Consider the following 21811-nt stretch of genomic DNA (forward strand, 5'->3'; position numbering starts at 1 on the left):
CTTCTGAAACTTTTATTTTGAAATAACTGAATACTTAAGTGAAGTTGCAAAAATAGCGCAGTTCCCTTACTCTTCACCTGGTTTTCCCGAGCTTACTATCTTACGTAACCATGGTCCAAATATTGGAAACTAGAAGTTAACACGGATGCAGTGCCATTAGGTGACCTGCGGAGCTTACTGGGTTTCAGCTGTTTTCCCTCAGCTGCCCCGTGTCTGGTCCAGCATCCATTCCAGACCCACCTTGCCTTTGGGCGTCACGTCTCCTTCCGTCTGTGACAGATCCTCAGTCGCCTTGGCTCTCTCAGGACTGGACACATGTGAAGAGCGCCGGCCGGGTGTCTGGTAGAGTGCCCCTCACTTCGGGCTGCTCTGACACCTTCTCAAGGTTAGACTGAGGTGCGTTTTTGGCAGGAGGCCCGTGGAAGGGAAGCCGTGCCCTCTCGCCGCATCAGGAGGTACGCGGTGGTGACAGTGAACCTGTGAGAGCCGGAACTCGACGGGACCGCCTCGTTTTTCGGGTCTTGCGAGTTTCCCGCCTTTGACAGGGTGCAGTCTTACCACTTTTCTGGCGCTCATTTTAGTGGAAAATATCTGAGTTTTCCTTCTCTGACAGGTTTCCGCCTTACACAGGTTCCAGCTTTCGCAGATGTCACTGTATCTCACTCCTGGTGCCGTTGACTGGGATCGCTGAGTTAGGGGGTGTCTCAGCTTTCTCCACAATGAAGTTACTATTCTTCCCTTTGAAGCTACTAAGAATGTCGCGGGGGATACTGTGAGATTATGCAGATGTTTCTCACCGTTCCCTACACATCCATCCGTAAGTCGCGGCTGCCACAATACTGCTGTGGTGTTTGCCTGCTGGGGATTTTCTGTTTCCATCATTTTTTACGCGTTTACTAATTGTGTCTCTACAATGAGGAAGAGCTGGCCCTGCTCTGCTTATTTGTTCAATTGTTTATATCACTATAGACTAATATTTGTTTTATTCGCCGGCTTATAACTCGTTACTATCATTTTGTTGCTCAAATTGTCCTAGATTTTCCATTGGGAGTACCTTCAAGTTGGATCCTGTGTCCTTCTGACGCATCCCCATCATTCTGAGAACTTCCTTCCTTTCTGGCACTCGAAGACGTTCCAGGCTCATCTTGTACCTTACGTTCTCCAAAGGGGTCGGGTTCCTTTTCCTGGAGAATGGAATTTAAAAACCAAGATCTGGGTGCTGGGTCGGGTGACCAGCCATCCCAGTTTGCCCAGGACTAAGGTGTTTCCCAGGATGTGGGGCCGTCAAGTGCCAAAACTGGAACAGGAGCTCCGTGTGATGTTAGGTGTGTTCACGGCTACTGTGTGGTTGCTTCTATGTCCCGTCAGCAGACAAAGCTCGGAGATATACACGTATGCACTCACGCATGCACACACACTTTAGTATTTCTAAATCTGATGATGGGTAGATGGATGGACAGAGACATAGATAAAAATTTATATATCTACTATGTATCTGTGAAATCTATTATTTTTATATATATCTACCTAAGGGAGCCCTGGTGGCACAGTGGTTAAAGCACTTGGCTGATAACCTAAAGGTTGGCAAATCGAACCCAGCAACCGTTCCTTGGGAGAAAGATGTGGCAGTCTGATTCTGTAAAGATTACAGCCTTGGCAACCCTATGGGGCAGTTATTCTCTATCCTATAGGGTCGCTGTGAATTGGAATCAACTCGATGGCATTGGTTTGGTTTCTTATTGTTGTCGTTTATATCTACCTATCTGTTGTTGTTGTTAGGTGCTGTTGAGTCAGTTCCGACTCATAGTGACCCTGTGTACAACAGAACGAAACACTGCCTGGTCCTACGCCATCCTCACAATCCTTGTTATGCTTAAGCCCATTGTTGCAGCTACTGTGTCACTCACTCCATCTCGTTGAAGGTCCTCCTCTTTTTCACTGACCCTGTACTTTACCAAGCATGATGTCCTTCAGGGACTGATCCCTCCTGATAACACGTCCAAAGTATGTGAGACACAGTCTCACCGTCCTCGCTTCTAAGGAGCATTCTGGTTGTACTTCTCCCAAGACAGGTTTGTTCATTCTTTTGGCAGTCCATGGGCTGTTCACATTATTCTTCACCCACAGCACAACTCAAAGGCCTCAGTTCTTCTTCGCTCTTCCTTATTCATCGTCCAGCCTTCACGTGCACATGAGACGACTGAAAACACCGTGGCTTGGGTCAGGCGCGCCCTCGTCTCCTAGGGGACATCTTTGCTTTTCAACACTTTGAAGAGGTCTCGTGCAGCAGGTTGGCCCAGTGCGACGCGTCTTTTGGTTTCCTGACCGCTGCCTCCATGGGTGTTGACTGGGGATCCAAGACAAATGAAATCCTTGACAACTTCAGTCTTTTCTGTTTATCATGATGTTGCTTACTGGTCCAGCTGCGAGGATTTTTGTTTTCTGTATGTTGAGGTGTAATCCATCCTGTAGGCTCTAGTCTTTGATCTTCGTCAGTCAGTGCTTCATGTCCTCTTCACTTCAGCAAGCGAGGTTGTGTCATCTGCACATCACAGGTTGTTAACGAGTCTTCCTCTAGTCCTGATGCCCCTTTCTTCTTCGTATAGTCCAGCTTCCCAGATTATGTGCTCAGCATTCAGTTTGAGTAGGTATGGTAAAAGGATACAACCCTGACGCACACCTTTCCTTGACTTTAAACCACACAGTATCCCCTTGTTCTGTTCGAACGACTGCCTCTTGATCTTTGTACAAGTTCCTTATGAGCACAATTAAGTGGTCTGGAATTCCCATTCTTTGCAATGTCGTCCATAACTTGTTATGATCCACACAGTTGAATGCCTTAGCATAACATCTTTCTGCTATTCTCTGCTTTCAGCCAGGATCCATCTGGCATCAGATGGATCAGGATATCCCTGGTTCCACGTCCTCTTCTGAATCTGGCTTGAATTTCTAATCCTGAGTTCACACTGATAGCTCTAACTCCAGTCTCCCCTTTTCTTATTTGGAACTCTTTCTTCAATAGTGAGAAATCTCTCATTATCAACAGTATACTTACTTGCTGGAGCCTAGTATATACCTAAGGTCATCTCAGAGTTGCTAACCCAGCCCCCTTGGAGAAACAAACTTACTGACTGGGGTACAGTAACCGTGAAGTCCTTGACAACGCAGTGCAGTCAGAGTGCTGTCACCCCAAGTTTCCTAGGTTCTCTTCTTCCCCATCCCCTCAGGGTGACTGTGTTCTTCCCAATCCAGGGTGAACGTTTGGTACCGTTTGTATTTCACTTTGTGCTCCTGCACGCCCTGGGGCGGGGGGTTCAGTTATTTATTTTGGGGGGTTTGTGAAACACTACCATGGCTCCAAGAGTCAGACATGCAAAAAGGGGTGCTGGGAGAGATCACACCCCCCTCATCCCTGCCCCGTCCCCGTCCTTTCCACCCTGGTCCCATACCCCCTGTAGGCAGCCCGTCTCACTACTGTCTGGCGTATCCTTCCTGTTGCCTTTGCACAAATGAGCAGAAGCGTGTATGTTCCTGTATCCCCTTCTTTCTTCCATGAAGGGAAGCAAACAATAGGTAACTCTGTCACTTTGGAGTGGTATTTTTAATAGCAGAAGACTGGAGACTGTTTAAATGTTCATCAATTGAGGACTAGTTAGAAACTCGATGGTATGCAGTAGTTGTGAGTTCTCTAAGGCTCGGACTTTCTCCTCAGTTCGCCGGGGAAGGATCCAACTCCTAGAGACTGGTGTGATGTCCTCTCCTGGCTGTCTTGGGCATCATCTGGCCAACAACTCATACACATTCACACACACATCTGTGTCACTCAGTAATGAAGTCACTCCGAAGTTCACCTTTCATCCAAAGATTAGACAGCCCCATAAAACAAAACGAGACTAATGGGCACAACAGTCCAAGAACAAGGACTGGAAGGCAGGAGGGGACAGGAAAGCTGGTAATAGGGAACCCCAGGTTGAGAAGAGACAGTGTTGATATGATGTGGGGTCATTAACCACTGTCATAAAACAATATGTGTACTGTTTAATGAGAAACTGTTTGTTCTGTAAACCTCATCGAAAGTAAAACAAAAAATAAAAAAAAGGTGTGGAACTCCTCAGGAGAGTCAGGAGGCCCAGACCCACACCGTGGGGCCAGGGTGACGGCTTTCTGGAGAAGCCAAGTGGGGAGGCCAGCCTTACCACTTGGGGCAGATTTGCTGGCCTCCTCCACCAGAATCTTTGCGTATCAGGTAGGCAGCTGTGTGGGTGGTAGTATTAGCCAAATGGTTTAACTGTGCCTGAACTGGGAATAGAAATTTCAAGTAACCTCTATTAAAAGAGCCAGTGGCAATGACAGACTCAGGAGTTGAGCAGAGAGTATTTCCTGAAGTTTCAGGCCATGCAACCAAAGGCCTGGGTTTCCCAGGCAGCTGAGGGACCGAGTCATCTCTGAGCACCTGGGAGGTGACAAGCAGGAGGGAGTGTGCTGAAGGTGCAGGAACACCTGAAACAAGAGTGGGCAGTTTATAAGTTTTCAGTCTGTCCCCAAGAAGCTTAAAAACTCAGCACATTCTACTAGACAGAAAGACAGAGATTAAATCGGTTGGAGACAGTGAGAAAGTACGAAGTGTTTGTTAAAGAGAGACTGGAACTTTATTATAGAGGCTTTCTCCCTGATGAAATCAGAATTGAAAAGTACACTAGAAAGGTTCAGTTCTGTAGAGAAACAGCAACTGTTGAGGCACAAATACTTACAGCTCTCCTCTTGGGGGATCTCTGGGTCCTAGATTTCCCCCAGACCCCAACATCCCCAAAGAGTCAGAATTCTGCTGGAAATCCACCTCCACAGAGCTGGGCAAAACCAAGCACTTAGTACATGTGCTGAGTGAGTGACAGGCCTGCGGGCAGGCAGGGAGGAGGTGAGGCAAGGGGTGAGGAGGAGAGAAACAGTTCAGAGAGAAGAGGATTATGGACAGAAAAATAGGAGGAGGAAGAAAAGTGCAAAAGGCGAAGAAAGAAACAAAGAGCACACCGATAATGCAGCCCCCAGAATCTAAACATAGTGTGAATTCATTCGCCTCATTCCACCCACCTTCCCCAAAGCAAAGGTGACATCAACAGCTATGACAATGCCCATACAGTGCTGCCACCGCTTGCTTCCCTTACTGCACTGAGAAACACAGATGTGCATTAAGGAACGTTAAGGGGAGAGGTGGGAGGGCAGACCCCAGGAGGGTGAATGAAGGAGAGAGAAGGCAAAGGTTTTAGGTTTTTTCAGAAGAAAAGTCCAGGCAATTCCAGCTCATCAGCCCCTGGTCAGCAGGCTCCTTACTGCCCCTTAGAGCACTCCCTTTCCTTCTCTGGTTGACTCCCTCCTTAGAGTGTCCTGGAGGCTGTGCAGCCTCTGGTTTTCTTGTTGGAGGTTCCAGGCCTTCTGCAGAGCCAAAAGCGGCAGCCACCGTGCAGCATGGACCAGAGCACTAACAGTTCTCTGCGCGGCCCTAATCTGATGGCCACTGGCTCCCAATGCCCGAATCTCAGATTGCCTTGCTTCACTTCCACTCTGCTCTGGTCCAGGAGGACCTTCTGAGCTAGGCCCCGTATTTGAGTCCCCAGGACAACTGACGCCCTGTGCTGAGAGAAGCCCCTCCAGGCAGCCCTAGCCAGATGGGGGCAGACCACTCCCCCATCCACATTTCCTCAAGAGGCTGCTGCTGACCTCCAGGCGCCGCCCTCCAGGCTCTGCCCGCCCCGCTCTCCATGTGCACGCCAGCCAGGCAGGAATCTCCCAGGAGAAGGTCCTTCTCTGCGCCCTCTCATCTGTGGTATCTCCCTAATTCCTCTTGGACAACATCCACACATATTCACACTCTGGTTTTTGAAGGCCTGGCTTTCCCAAGGTGCAGAGACGTGGACATCGGTATCTAGTTCAGGTGGGAAACTGAATGTTAACAATGGCACAGAGTAGCTGGAGCTGGTTCTGACTCATGAAATTACTCCAAGTTCCTTGTGTTTGGTGCATCAGGGAATGGAGAAGAGGAGGAAAGCAAAAGCCAGGGTGGTGAAAACTGGGAAGAAACGATTCTTTCGCCAAGTGTTCCCACAGAGAAAGCGTGGAAACGTCTCCTCTGAAATTCAGGAGAGGCTGGCTGCTCGAAGTCCCGCATGAAAAGGAGCAGGACCTCCATTTTCCTCTGAAACCCAGCGCCTCTGGGATCTGAGTTTTCCAAGACATGCAACAGACAAAAGTCACTGCAAACCAACTAACGCTCTGAGCCCTTCCAGTAATCTCACTGAAGTCACTTCCAGAAAGTAAGTGACCTGAATACACTGTGAACACTCCCATTCCTCTTGGGGCTGATAACAGGACCAGCTCCACCTGGCTGGGAAGTCTGCATCAGAGAACTGGCCGTGGAGGAGGCAGCTCCTATCCTAACCTGGGGACTCCCCTGCTCTTAGGGGCCTGGCAGCCTACAGCACTGCCCTGCCCTGCCCCGTGAGGAAACAGGGAAGAGGTCCTGGGGATAAGCTCAAAACTCAGGAAGAGTTAGACCCAAGAGATTGCCCACTGTTGAAAGTCAGCCTGAACTTCGGAGGCAGCAGAGGGCTGGGGAGCAAACAGAAGACTGTGACTGTGGAAGGAAACCAAAATGGACCTGAGGAGCCCCCGTAACTCAGGTCTTCACTCTTCCTAGCTCATAAGGAAAAATTTCAGCTGCTTTTAGCTGATTTGACCCTCATTAATCAGTACATACTAGAATGTAGCTGTGCCCTGTCCCTCCAAGAGAAGGCCCTGGAAAAGCAGCTGTAGCCTGACTCGCCTCAATCAGGCCTCCTAATTGAAGCAACAAGATGAGCACACTATAATTCACAGTTTCTACTGTCCTCCCCTGACCCACGGCCTCGGTTAAATCCCAAATCTCCAATGCCTACTTCTCGCCCGGTGTGGCTCAAAAGGTTAATAAACCAGGACTTTTCAGACAGGACACAAGCTCATTCACCAATAGGAACTCGAGAATGGCCGCGCAACAATCTAGTGTTTCCTATAGCGATTCTTTGGGGTTTCTCCACACCCTGTCTTGTCACAGTTCAGAGCACCTGGATTCTTCCCCAGCCCGAGGCTACCCAGGAGGCTGGGAAGCTCATGGGTGATGGCCCGCTCAATCTTCTCCAGAAAGCAACCTCCCATGTAGGAGCACTGCTGGGAGAGTAGTTTGAAACTGGAAATGGGGTTGATGCCAAAGAAGTCCTTGTAGGCCTCACGGTTGGGAAGATCAAATTTGCTGACATTGGTCTTTGCCAGGATGGTCTTGAAGATGTAGAATTTATCAGGATCTTCTACGATGTCCTTAAAGACCAGTTCTCCATCACTGAAGAAGGTCATTTTGTCCTTGTAAGTCTGCAGATAGCGGTCAACCAAGAGGGCATGGATGCGGACCCGGATAGCGTGCTGGCGGATGAAGGCAATCTTATTCTCCAGCCTGTTCTCAATCACCTGGTTCAGGTCTTCCAGGAGGGAGATCTCTTCTTCTAGAAACAGTTCCCGGTGGGTGTCGGGCTTATAGTCTTGTTGCCAGAAGGAGCTGACATAAACTCTTGGGGGCTCTGTGACATTGATGAGAGGGGCCAAGCTCCAGAAGAGAGCACCGTAAACCCGCATGAGCATTTGGGTGGCCAGGCTGTCGGCCTTGTTCAGGATGATCCTTATCTGGGATTCACGTCCCTTCAGCTGGCGGAAGAGCAGCTCCAGCTCCAGACCCACGTCCAGCTTGGTTGGGTCAAAGACGACAAAGATGAGGTCGGCCCTGTCGATGAACCACTGGCACACGTCATTGAAGGGGTAACCTTTGGGAAGCAGGAACGAGAAGGCAAGCTGAGTAGGCATTCCTTACAACCTCCTCACCTCCTTTCAGAACTAAACCATTCCGGGGGCTGAAAGAGGTAAGAGCACTAGGGTTTTTCTCCGTTTCTAAAAACTTGTAAAGAATTAATGGCGTATCTCCTGTTCTCTTGTCAACCTTCAACCAAGAATAGCCTGATCCTTGTCTTAAGCTACAGTGGAATCCAAGTCTACAGGGAAATGAATTTTTTTTTTCTAAAATGGAGATTTTCCTACTGTCTAAAAAGACCTGGGGCAATGGCAAAGATGCTGAAGCAAAGAAGTCAGGGAATTGAAAGAAAGTGTGAGAGAGGATGCTTTTAGTGTAACCGTATATCCGCCACTTTTTATGCCTCTGGACCTTGTCGGTAGTACGTTATTCCGGTTCTAACGCATTTAGCGTCAAAGTGAGTGAAGCTCAGCAGACCGGAGTTGGAGCCTCATTGTTGTGTAGGTTGAGCATTCTATTAGGTGATGCTTCCTGGATGTGTTATTTTTGTAAACTTCTGCATTTTTTTCCTTTATGTCTGTGAGATAAGGCTTGCAAGCGTGATTATGGCTTTCCTGCGTGATCGTTAGGGAGCCCTGATGGGTTTGTTTTGGTGTTTCTGTGTCATATTTAGAAAAGCAGAGGTTCCCCAGGTAACCTAATGGCAAGGCGCCTGCAATAAATTCCCTATTTAGCTCTTACTGATACACTGTCATACTACCAATTGGTGGCTTGTATTACCAGATCATATCTCTCAAAATCCGTAACTCATATCAAAAATCTGAATTGGTCTTTGAATCAGCATGCCATAATTAGTGAAAACGCATAGCATCAAAAAAATTTTTTTTAATTAAAATTTAGGAACAAAAGGGTTTTTAAGGGAAAGAAATGGGGACCTAACATCAAGGCCTAGATAGGAAGTTGGGCTTCACCACTGGCGAGCTGCACAGTAAAGGTTTCTAAGCATTCGCTTTGTAGCTACAAAACGACAAGAATGCCGACAATACCTAAGTTGACAGAAAGACACCTATGTTGCTAGAAATACCGGGAAAAGCCTAAGTAACACAGCGCCTGTGGCCTCCTAGGCGCTCAGTGTATTTTAATTCCCTTAATCTCGTTTCCTCCGTTTTCTTGTTTTCAAAATGAGACTAGGACCACCCACCTTGGAAAGTTTTTGATGATGATCAATCAATGATGCATAAAATTACCCAGTGCAGGACACGAGTGCAAGAAATGTTAATTTACTATTCCAGTTATTGGTGATAATATCATCGCTAATAACAAAACAGGGTCTGGTAAGAACCAACGTAGAAGTTAAAGCTATAAAGTGAGATCTGCCATCTGGTCGTGTATTCCTCCAAGTGCCCCGACAGCACTCACCCGGGCGTACAGCCCTGTTACGGCAGTACCTGGTGGCCTACCACATCGTGTCATAGCCTAGAACCCTCGCCTGAAGGCAAGAAGGGCTTTGGAAAACCTGACATTTATGTTGAAGCAGGCCTGGTAAAGCAGGGACTGGGGATAGGAAGAGTCCCAGACCCAAATTAGCGAGATGTTAAGTATGCCTATATTGGGATAAATCCAGGCCCTTGATCACTCAGGACCAAATAAGCCTCACAAAGACAACTGGGCCCCAGCTTGGACCTTCAGGAGCTGTATCCCAGGAAGACCAGCCCCCCACTTAGGAAAATACTGGTTATCTCCAGACCAAACCAGTTCTTGGGGAGGAAGGAGGACAAGGTCCTCCAAAACCTAAGTGGCACCACAGTGACAACCAGGAGGTGAGAGCAAAGGGGGTGTATCTCCTGGTCTTGGGGAACACTGGCCACATTTTCTCTCCCCTTCCTGTCTGCCCCTCTGTGGAAAATAGTCTTCTAAGGCAAAGCTCATGCTTTTCAGGAGTGAGCGCTGAGTTACCTCTTTCTTGCTGTTTGCGGTTCTCAATGATGCCTGGTGTATCCACAAAAGTGACCCGCTCCAGAAGTTTGTGAGGGACTTCGATGCCAATCAGCTTCTCCAGAAAATTCTGACCGAATTTCTCAAGGGGTGAGAAGGACCGGGTGCTGTCAGCAGCCATGACGATGCCCTCGATGGTTTTCAGCTTGGGCCCGTGCATGAGGACCGTGAACTCAGAGGTGGTGGGCTCAGCACCTGCACGAGGGGATAAGCATCAGTCAGGAATGCAACACACTCTGGGAAACAGGCCAAGGGTCCCAGAGGATGCGGGTAAGCAAGGTGTTTCCGGGAGTGTTTTGCCACAGGAACGGGATTCTGTGTTTGCTAAGGTGCTGGTTTCTTACCTGCGTTTTTCATTTTTCTGTTGAAGACTCATCTAAATCTTTTAGTTTTCGCACTGCTTTTACATGGGACATTTGAATTCCAACAATCACACAAGAAAACCTATTACCTGTATAGAGCTGGTAGCGAGTGTTCTCCAACGCAAGGAGGTAGTTTATCATGGTTGATTTACCGACGCTCCACGGTCCAAGGAACAGCACCATGGGCTTGGAAATGATTTCCGCGTCTGCGGGCAACAGGAATTAGACACGTAAGTGAACCAACAAGGTTTCTTACTCCAGGAGTGGAACGTTTGTTCACAGCACTCTGTCTGCCCAGACAGTCCACCTAATTGGGTTGTGGAGCAGTCAATGATACTTTTCTTGCTTTATAAGTGGATCACCTAGTTAAAAAACAACAGAAGACATGACTTTGGCCTTGTACAGATCTTGGCACATCTGCACCAGAAGGAGGAGATGAGTGAATTCAACAAACACTGACTCAGAGCTCACTATGAGTGAGGTGTCCTGGTTTGGATCTAAAGGAGACTAGTTAACAGGGAAGGGCAGAGCTTTTACATGGAGAGAAATGAAACTTGTGCTCTCTCAAATAATATCAGATAAAGAGGGATGTGAAAGATGCTGACAGAACCTTGAAGATCTGGACAGCAGGACAGCAGGCCCTGCCTGTCCTCAGCCTATGTAGCTCCCCCCACCCCCTTACCTGTGGCCACCAAAATCTGTAAAGATTTCAAACCTGCTGCCATCGAGTCAATTCCAATGCATAGCAACCCTACAGGACCAAACAGAACTGCCCCGTAGAATTTCCAAACCTGCAAATCTTTAGGGAAGCAGACTGCTACATCTTTCTTTGGCAGAGCGGGTGGTGGGTTCAAACTGCCCCTTGGACACCCTATGGGGCAGTTCTGCTACTCTGTCCTGTAGGGTTGCTGTGAGCTGAGCCCACCGGACAGCAACAGGTGTGGGTTTTTTTGGTCCCTATCTACTCAAACCAAATGAGCCCGTTGCCATCGAGGTGACTCTGACTCATGGTGACCCTGTAGGACAGGAGAACCACCCCCAAAAGGTTCCCAAGGCTGCAGTCTTTACAGAAGCAGACTGCCACATCTTCCCGTGGAGCGGCTGGTGGGTTCAAACTGCTGACCTTTTGGTTAGCAGCTGAGTGCTTTAACCACTGTGCCACCAGGGCTCCTGTCTGTCCAATAGGTGATGATTACAAAGGAACTTTGATAGAAAATATGTCCTCTGTAACAACACGATCTTTCTGCAAATGGGTCTTGGTTTCTTAGGTAACTCGCAAGTCACTTCTGAATTACTCCTTCACCTGCATGTCTCCAGATTGCTGGGACTTTGTCACTCACAGGTTCTTTGTGGTTTTGTCTTTGCCCTGTTCTTGAATACACAGAATGTCAACAATACTAGCATGCTTAAAACAACAGTCAGCATCAGATAGGTTATAATTGAGAGCTTAAACAGAAAGCAGACTATGTTAAGGAGCCATGCAACAGTTAAACACACATCTCCTAACCTGAAGGTCAGCGGTTTGAAACTCTCAGCGGCTCCGTGGGAGAAAGACCTGACAATCTGCTTGCTAAGATTTCAGCCTTGGAAACCCTATGGGGAAGTGCTACTCTCTCCTACAGGGTTGCTAGGAGTTGGAGTTTGGTTTTGTTCCCAGTGGCCTTCCAAAGGCCATGTTGGAGAGAATACCCTGCCTGGGCCACTCCATTTGGGGTCAATAAGAAGAAAAAGCAGAGTCCTCCAGTGGGTGGGTGTGAGAGGCTTTTCAACGTGGGATGTGGCCAGTTTGGTGGTGGATTTTCAGCCTCCACTCCCACAGCGCTTCTCTGAACTAGCACATAGGGTCAGCCCTGCAGAGTTCAGCACCTTGCGTTCTCCAGGCCTCTTTGTCTCTTGAGCCTGGCAGACAGTCCTAAAAACAGTAGGCATGCAGTATTTTTCATTTATTTTAAAATTTTTAATTAATTTCTTGGTTTGAAAATCGGAAGTATAAAGAGGTGTGCCGTGTAAGTCTCCCATCGCTGTCCGTCGGCCCAGGCCATCACTCCCCCACTAAGAGGTAACTCTAGAGATTTCTCACGTGTCCTTCCAGATATTTCAATGCATGTAAGCAGTGTCATTGTTGCTGGTTGCCATCGAGTTGCTTCAGACTCATGGTGACCCTTGTATGCAAAGCGGAACTGTCCCTTAGGGTTTTCAAGGCTGGACCTTTCGAAGGCAGATCACCAGGCCTGTCTTCCAAGGCAACTCCGGGTGGGTTCAAACCACCCACCTTTTGGCTAGTAGTCAAGCACTTAACCATGTGCAACACCCAGGAGCCTATGAGCAATGTTCGTATGTATCACAGTCCCCATCTTATTTATACAGACTAGTACACCTTGCTTTTTGATGTATGATTTTCTTTCTCTAAGGTGAAGCTACGGACCCCCTGGTGGGGCAGTAGTTAAAGTGCTGGGCCGCTAACTGAAAGGTTGGCTGTTTGAACCCACCTGCCACTCCACAGGAGAAAGACAGGCAGTCTGCTCCCATAAAGATTACAGCTTTGGAAACCCTATGGGGCAGTGGTACTCAGTCCTATATGGTCACTATGACTCAGAATCGACTCAGTGGCAATGGGTTTTGGGTTTAAGGTGAAGCTAAGTCCTAGGAGACCAAGATGGTGACTTATAAATGGTGGGCACATATGTGTTGCCTGAAAGTGATCCCACGCCCGGCCCCTCCCAGCCACCTGTAAATACAGCAAGATGCACAGGCTCTCTGGTTGTCAACCCTGTCTTGGGGGCAGGAAGGGACAGGCAGGCTGAGGGGGAGGCAGGAAAACCCTGTTATAGCCAGAGAGAGTCCATACGGAGTCTCTTTTAAACAGGCCCAGAGGCTGAGGGAAACTCTGGGCTTCCAGCTCTCAGAGACAGGCCACAAGCAAGGCTTTTCTGGGGTGCTGCTGTTTTAGCACTCCCCAGAGGGGGGCACTGCGGGCACGTGGAGCAGGCCACAGATGAGACACTGGGGCACAGGGTGATACAGGAGCTGCCCAGAGGCACTGGCAGGAGACTCAGGAGACCCGAGAGACAGAAGAGCCAAGTCCAGACAGTGAGAGCGGCACCAGGAACCTGCGTGCCTCCCTCGGGAGCACCGTTCCCTGGGCACGTGGGAGACCCCTCGCCTCTGCTGCTGTCGGGGCTACAGTGTCTAAGGAGGGCCACACCACATGGTCTGAAAGCTGGGAGAGAAGGACAGTGTCATGGATTGAATTATGTCCCCCAAAAAATGTGTGTGTCAATTTGGCTGGGCCATGATTCCTCGTATTGTGTGATTTTCCTATATGTTGTAAATTCTGCCTCTATGATGTTAATGAGAGAGGATGGGCAGCAGTTGTATTAGTAAGGCAGGACTCAGTCTACAAGATTGGATTGTGCCCTGAGGCAATCTCCTGAGATATAAAAGAGAGAAGTGAGCAGAGAGACTGGGGACCTCATACCACCAAGAAAGCAGTGCCAGGAGCAGAGAATGTCGTTTCGACCTGAGGTCCCTGCGCAGAGCTCCTAGTCCCGGGGAACATTGATGAGAAGGCCGACAGAGAGAGAAAGCCTTCCCCTGGAGCTGACACCCTGAATTTGGAATTTTAGCCTACTTTACTGTAAGGGAATAAATGTCTCTGTTAAAACCATCCCCTTGTGGTATTTCTGTTACAGCAGCACTAGATGACCAAGACAGATGGTGTAGAGGACAAAGACAAACACCTGAGAGACTCTAACTCACACCAGTGCCTATACATCCACGATGAAGCAGGAGAGAAGCGTTTGCCTTGAGACTTGCCAGAAATGGACACCAAAACCATACCAAACCCACTGCTGTCGAGTCTACTTGATTCCAACTTGTAGTGACCCTACAGGACAGGGTAGGGTTTCCAAGGCCATAAATCTTTATGGAAGCAGACTGCCACATCTTTCTCCCACGGGGCAGCTGGTGGGTTTGAACTGCTGACCTTTCAGTTAGCAGCCAAGTGCTTGACCACTGCACCATCAGGGGTCCTTAAAACAGGGTATTCATTCCCTCAGAGAAGTGGAAAGTTGTAGCCCCTAATTCCACCTGTGTGACCCCGGGCAACCCAGAAGTTCTCCAGGCAGCAGGTCCCTCTTCGGTAAAGTGGGAATAATATCTACCATCTAATACTCTACCTAAAGAGTCCTGGTGGTGCAACAGTTAAGCACTTGGCTGCTAACTGAAAGGTTGGTGGTGTTTCAAACCCACCCAGTGGCTCCGCAAGAGAAAGACCTGGTGATCTGCTCCTGTGAAGATTACAGCCTAGGAAACTCTATGGGGCGGTTCTACTCTGTCACGTGGGGTCACTGTGAGTCAGAATTGACTCGATGGCACCCAGCAACACTAATACACACAGTCTGAATAACATGATCCCATTTTTTAAAAACAAAGAGATATACTTTTATGTGCTTACGTATGCCAAGGAGATGTCTGGAAGTATTCACAAGAAACTGTGACAATGAGTGTCTTTGGGGGTGGAATTAGAGAAGGTAGAGATCAAGAAAGAAGTTTTTATTTTTCAATTTATACTGTTTCTGGGTGGCTGGATTTTTTTTCTTGTGTATCTGATGCTTTATTATTTTGAAAACCAATTTTTAAAAGAACCCAGACCCACAGGAAGCAGAATGAGAGATAAGGGAGAGGGAAGGAATCTAGGCCAGTCAGAGGAGTTAAGTAAGACACGACGCCAAAGTGAAAACGGAGCCCTTGTGGGCCCTGAGCATTAACACATATGGAAATCAAAATCTGAAGTGCTGGAGCATAACTGCTGATATGTGAAATACTACCCGTAATTTGTAAAATTATGGAGCACTCTCCATACTAGGAAGAAAGGCCTGGCAATCTACTTCTGAAAATCAGCCAGTGAAACCCTACAGATCACAACAGTCCAACCTGCAACAGATCTTGGGAATAGTGCAGGAACAGGGAGCATTTTGTTCCGTTATGCATGGGGTCTTCATGAGTCGGGGCCAACTTGAATTCAGCTACAGACAACTCCCAATGAAAGGGATGGTTCGCAGGCACGTGGTGGAGTACGTGAACCACGTGGGTGGCGGAGAGGCCTTGGCTTCCAACCCCTACCTTCAGGTGCAGCCCCATCTCTGGGTCCACGAGGCTATACCTGTGATCTCATGCTGCCGAAGCTCACTGTACTTGTAAGACTGCTCCAGGGGCTTGATGGACGAGTGGTAGATCTTTCGAAGCCGCTGCAGCACGGCTGGGGGCAAAGCGAAGGGAGAGCGTCAGGCGGGGCAGATGGCACTCAGCGTTGCGTGTGGGGTTGGCCTGGTAGAAGGAGGGGCCTCGTGCCACCCAGCGACTACGTGGTATGTCCTCTCTACTCCCACCCTACGGTGCCCGCCGCAAGCCTAGAAGGCTGGGAGGCATGACACCTAGTAGGCCACGCACAGCGACCCTGCGCCTTCACCATTACTGCACTCTCGGGTGGACCCCAGGTGTCCTCCTGCAGAGAGCACAGCTCTGTGACTCCAGGACAAGTCGGGACGCCTGCAGGGGTGAGGCTGCAGGACAGAGGAAGGGACATAGAGCCGAGGGTCAGGCTAGCCAGACTCGCCTTGCTCAGCACCTTCCGGTGTGTGTCAGAAGCACATGGCTGCCCTGCTCTGAGCTTCAGGTAGCTCATCAGCAAGAGGACACACTAATCCTCGGGCTGCTACGAGGAGGCAATGAAACACCGCACACGAAAGGGCTTTATAAACGGCAAACACACACACACAAATGTGATGGACTATTAACAGTTCTCCACTGCCGGGACAAGCTGCATCAGTCCCCGTGGTGGCAGCATACGGCCACCTCCACGTGTGTCGATCCCTTTGCCTGGACTGCCTTCCCTCCTCTCTGCCAATCCAGAGCTCTCCGCCTCAGACGCTGCACACAGCCCCCAGCTCCACCTGTGTGGTTCCGAGCTCAGCCCGCTCTGCTCTGGCCTCCTGGGCCCTGCCTGGCCGCTGGCCACATGGCTGCCCCAGCCCCAGCCGCAGTGCCCTCGTGTTACCCGAGTACTCGTCAGCTGGCTTGTCCTCATTCAGCATCAGGGTTTTCTCAATGTGGGAACGGTCCCGCAATGGGGCTTCTTCACTCACATCCTCCGTCTCTTCTGGGGAGAGAAGCACAGAGGAGAGTCAGGTGAAAGCCGGCTAAGGGCCAGCTGGACTCTAAGGCCCTGCAAAGACGGGCGGGGCCAGCCTGGGGCAGGTGCTCAGTGAAGCCTTGCCAGGTGCAACTGAACTGAGTTCTGTAGGACAGCATTTGAAAATCCAAACTCAGTATCTGTTAAACTCCATGATCCATTTTACTTATTTGAGAAATATGTATTGAGCACTTACTGCATGCTGAGCACCAAGCATCCTGCTGGGAATACAGTGGTGCACAAAACGGCTCCCACCCTTGTCATAATTACAGACTGGGATGTGGGCTATGGAAGGAAAAACTCAAGAAGCTATGAGGTTACTGAATATTTTGATCAAAGACTACAGAAGAACTCTGATCAAAAGGGGGAAAAAAAGAACAATTTCAAATTCTTAGCGGAATCCAGACTTTCTAGAGCCACTGAGGCTGGATGAACCCCTGAAACTACTGCCCTGAGATAATCTTTAAACCTTAAACCAGAAATATCCCCTGAAATCTTCTTTATACCAAACAGTAGTTTAGCTAAACTAGTAAAAAGTATCTGCCTGGAGCATTGTGCTTTTTTAAAGAACTATCTATATAGCATCAAACTGACAATAGCAACTCAAAAGATTAGATAGGAAACTTAGGGGACAGTGTTTGTTAGCGGGGGAGGAACAGTTTGGAAAAGGAGGAAGAATGTTACCCATGTAAAGTGTACGTGCAGAAACTGCTGGTGTACGTTCTGCGTGCACTAACAAGCTGCCGACCCAGCCTTAGCAAAGGCAGCCAGAGGAAGCTCCCCCAGGAAGCCGCGTGTCGGCTGAGGTCTGCCGTCTAAGTGCGTCAGGGGAGGGGGGCGGGTTCCAGGACAGCAGAGGTGTCTGTGAACTCCCCTGGACGGGAGTTAACCAGAGACGGGAAGGGGGCCGAGGTGCTGGACCACAGTGAAGGGTAAATGGCGGAAGCCGGAGAGTTCAGCGGGAACCAGGGAGGAGCGCTAAGCAGACAGCTGATGTAACTAAGCGCTCTATCAGGACCCCACTGGGTGGGGGGTGGAGGATGGGTGGGCAAGGGCTGTTGCAGGGGGCGGGGGTTCTTGTCGGAGTTTGACCAGCAGATACCATGACGGCCCGCAGGCTCCTAGGATGGGGATGCTCCCACCCCGGACCCCTAACATTGCAACTGTTTCTACCCAGGCTGATTCCACAAAGGACTTGGGGTGACCGGGAGGGTAAGGGGCTTAGATCACAGGGCACAGGAACATCAGTTTCACTTGGGACGGGAAGCAGAGAAGTAGCGTTCCTTGGGCAGCAAGTCAGAGCTTGATTCTTCACCTGGATCAGACCCAGGCCCCCCCACGCCCAGAGGGAGGACAGGGAAGGGGAGGGGCTTAGCCTGCAGGTGCCCCTCCCTGGATAGAGTGTGCAGGTGCCCAACAAGGGGCGGTGGTGAGTGCTGTGGAGTCGATTCTGACTCACAGTGACCCCGTGTGACAGGGTAGAACTGCCCCATAGGGTTTCCAAGGCTGTCATCTTTATGGAAGCCAACTGCCACATCTTTCTCCTGCAGGGCCGCTGGTGGGTTCAAACCACTGATTCAGTTAGCAGCAGAGTGCTTAATCATTCAGCCACCAGGGCTCCTTCTCAACATGTAAATTCCTGCAAGGAAGCTTGTGGGGGAGGCATCTTGGGAAGTGGAGGATGGACCCTCATCCCTCTAGTGGGAAAGCCCAGCTTGTGGTCCAAGTCAGCGTACTTGGTGGATGAGGCTCTGAGGAGCGCTGACCCTCCCTGGGGCCTGCTCAGTCTCTGGAACGCTGCTCAGTAGCTCTGCCCCTGACCTCCACATTCCCCCAGCCCTGAGAGGTGGCTGCCCCTGCACCAGGTGGGCCCCAGTGGTCACAGCCAGACCTCCCATCAGTGTGCTGACCCACCAATGGGATCCCCCGGGGGTCCCTCCCCCCGCCTGCAGTGGGGCCTCAAACCCCACCGCTACTCCCTTAGTCCTTGAGGTTAAGGCACTGATCCGTGTAGGAGTGCATCTAGGGCCCTCAGTGGACTCCCAAGGGCTCGACTCAGGAGTGACCAGGTACTCTGGCCCTCCATGGCACAGCCTGGCATTCAATCCCTCCAAACTGGAGGGAGTGGCTAATGAGCAGCCCAAAGGGACCTCCCTGGGCCAAGTGCCCTGGATAGGGCGTCCACCTAACCACCCACCCTGTCCCTGACTGTCCCTCTGCCCACAAGACTTCCTGGGAGACTGCTGGGGCTGCTTCTAAGAACTCCAACCCTTGAGGAGTGAGCGTGGGAGCCCCCTACCCTGCTGCCCCTCTTCAGGGTCCTCTGCCTCAGCGTTCTGTGCCTCGATGCCCTTGGGCCCTGTACTCAGTTCCTCTGCGCTGGGCTGGGCCCCCTCCTCCCCGAGGCTTGAGCTCTCTGCTGATTCCTGGGATCCCCCGGCTTCCTCCGAGCCAGCAGACCCTGCTTCTTCTGAACTAGCCCCACTGCCACTGTCCTCTTCGGATCCTTCAGAAGGCATTCCTTCCTCGTCTCCAGCGTCAGTGTCACCCTCTTCTTCCGAAGAGGACTCATCTGGGCCCTGCACAGGCACCTCCTGGGGTGGGCCCTCCGGGGGACCGTCCTCCTTGGTCTGCCCCGCCTCGGAGCCCTGTGCTCCCCCGGCCTCTGCGCCAGCCTCCTGGCTGGTGCTGGGCTCCCCTTGGTCCTCTGGCTCCTCCTGGTCCTCAGGCCCTGCCCTGGCTTCTGGGTCAGCGTCAGCCTCTGACGACTCTTCCAACGACTCGACCTCTGGGACTCTGCCTGGCACTTCTGGCTCCTGATCAGGCTCGGAGCTGCCCTTGCCTTCTAGCTCTGAGGCGCCAACTTCCTTGCCCTCTCTGCTACAAAAGGCCCCCGAGGCGTCAGGCTCCACTGTCCCTGCTGCTGCTGCTTTCTGTCCAGGATCGTCCTCTAGAGCTGCCTCAGCTTCCTCAGGGGCCACGACGCTCCCAGCCTGGCCTGCCTCCCCACTGACCGCTCCCACCATGGGGAGCCCGCTCCCAGCCTCCTGGTCTCCTGGACCCTCTCCCGGACTGAGCTCTGGCTGAGCCTCTTCCCCTTCTGGAGGAAGGGCACTTGCTCCTGGCGGGCCCTCTTCTTCCTCCCCAGGTCCAGCAGCGTCCCCGGGCGGAGCAGACTCTGAGGCTGAGGCATTGGAGAGGCTGGCTTCTGGGTCAGCACCCGGGCCTGCCGCCGCAGGAGAGGCCCCCGGGGGGTTCTTCTCCAGGCTCTCTGCCTCACTGCCATCTGGGAAATGGGGGAGCAGGGTCTTCTCTGGAGGGACCGCATCTGCATAAAGCACCCTCTCCTTCTCCTCTAGACTTGCATCTCCAGCAGAGAACTGATTCTCCAACAAATTGGCAACATCTTCTGTGCCACCCGAGGCAGAGACTTGCAGTTCTGAATGATTAGAACATTATTGGTCAGTTTCACAGGGTTGGCACTTGCGCTGCTTCTCACAAGTGTCTAAATAAATCTAGCTCCCATCTTCTGGAACTGTGGTGTGGACCTGCCGAGCAGCGTCACACCCATCCCCTGGGTCTTCTTAACTACCCTGTGTGACAAGCAGTGTTGTTCTCCCCTCACGCAGAAACCACAGATCAGCGAGGGAGAGGACTGCCCGCCCACTGTCCATCCCAAAGGGAGTCAGCAATTGGACTGAACCGAGGGCCTGCTCTCCTGCCCTTGACCTTGGACTCTCCCTCTAGCTCCTGGTGACTGCACATGGATGGAAACTTGGGCGAGCCCTTCAAGCCCTTTCTCAACCTTGCTAATGGGCACGTGCAGCCTGGCCTACCAGGAGATCCTTCCAAGACCTAACAAATCCGTGTGCATTCCACCCTCATCAGTTCCTAGAGTCATTCAGCAGCCAGCTTTTTATAACCCTGTCAGCAAAGGAGTGGAAACAGGTGTTTGCAGGCGAGATAATCTTAGGTTACAAGGCAGAGTATTTAGAGGATTACTTGTGGCTCTCGACCTTGTTAAGACACCCATCCAGCCCTGTCCCCTTAAGGGCAGGCATTTGCTGGCCTCTCTACCTCAGAGTGGCTATGGCCCAAGGAGGAGAGAGATCCAAAAAGGGCAGGGCCTGGGCTTCCCGGTGGCCTCAGCCAACGCCTCCTGAGGGGATCCCCTTCTAAGGGCTGACAGTTTTACCGGGAGAGCTGCAGGCACAGAAGAGCCCAGTGGGAGGAGTAGAGGGGGGCTTGGTCTCTGTAGGAGATCGCTGCCAGGGGCGAGCTTAACTGACTGGGAAAAGGGGGCAGGGCGAGCTCGCCCGGGGCGGGGAGCCTATTCGTTCTGCCCCATCCCACCCAGGCTGGGATCTGTTTGAGGAGGAGGTCCGCCACGGGAGGACAATGCAGGCTTGTCAGATGCAGGGACCATGGGAGTCCAGCTCTCCCCATTGGGCCCGTTCACCCTGATTCACAGGGCCTGGTTTCCGAGGAAGCAGCATCCCACCTCCATGCTGGGTGCACACCCCCCACCACCATGGGAAGTTTGGGGGCCCTTTTCCTATAAGTGGCCCTGATGCAGCACCATGCACAATGACCAACCCAGGTGTCCATCAAGGGATGAATGGATAACACAATGTGGTCCAGCCACATAATGGAATACTACTCAGCCATGAAAAGGAATGGAGTTCTGATACACGCTACAACACAGATGAACCTTGTGTAAGGCAGACACAAAAGGCTACCTATTGTATAATTCCACTTATATGCAATGTCCAGAATAGGTAAATCCACAGAGACAAAGCAGACGAGTGACTGCCAGGGGCTGGAGGAAAAGGAAGAGTGAGGAGGGACTGGTTAACGGGTGGAAGGGGTGATAGAAACGTCCTGGAGCCAGACAGGTGATGGTGGCACAATACTGTGAATGTACTAAATGTCACTGAACTGTACATTTTGAAATGGTTAATGGTTATCTGTTGTGTGAATTTTACCTCAATAAAGAAAACATAAAAGAGTGGCTCCCCATCCTGATGTAAGTTTTCCCATGCACACTCCCAGACGTGACAGCAGCTGAACCTCCTCTATCATCACTGGCAGCCAGGTTTTAGAGGTGACTAAGCCCAACGCCAGAGGAGGTCTATGGCTTGCCCAAGACACATGGCCACGACATGGCTGCTGGATAAGTGGAGGCCACAACTGTGGACGCCGCGCCCAGGCTCTCCATGTCACCACGTGCTTGTGTTTAGGGGAGCACAGGGGGACCCCTTGCTGCATGCCCCTTCTCTCCCGGCTCATGCACCGAAGAGTTCCTGGCTCCTGGACTGCAGGAACGGTCTTAATCCTCTGTGTTCCCAGGGCCTGGGACCCCGCCTGGCCCCCGGGAAGTGCTTAGAAAAGGTCCATGGTTAGATAGAGGTGCCTTAGCAAAGGGGGGCTGGGTGT

At 51.0% G+C, this 21811-nt stretch overlaps 1 protein-coding gene across 1 annotated transcript in view; it reads right to left on the bottom strand.

Moving 5' to 3' along the window:
- Positions 1–4004: 4004 nt before the first annotated feature.
- Positions 4005–21811, bottom strand: part of SRL (sarcalumenin) — a 51806-nt gene continuing 33999 nt past the window's right edge. The window contains 6 exon segments of the mRNA XM_023728441.1: positions 4005–7050; positions 7053–7841; positions 9782–10015; positions 10272–10388; positions 15347–15442; positions 16241–16342. Of these exon segments, the coding sequence (XP_023584209.1) occupies positions 6947–7050; positions 7053–7841; positions 9782–10015; positions 10272–10388; positions 15347–15442; positions 16241–16277 (1377 nt within the window). The 5' untranslated portion in view covers positions 16278–16342 and the 3' untranslated portion in view covers positions 4005–6946.

The sequence above is a fragment of the Trichechus manatus genome, unplaced genomic scaffold (assembly GCF_000243295.1).
Source record: "Trichechus manatus latirostris isolate Lorelei unplaced genomic scaffold, TriManLat1.0 scaffold00024, whole genome shotgun sequence".
Classification (NCBI taxonomy): domain Eukaryota; kingdom Metazoa; phylum Chordata; class Mammalia; order Sirenia; family Trichechidae; genus Trichechus; species Trichechus manatus.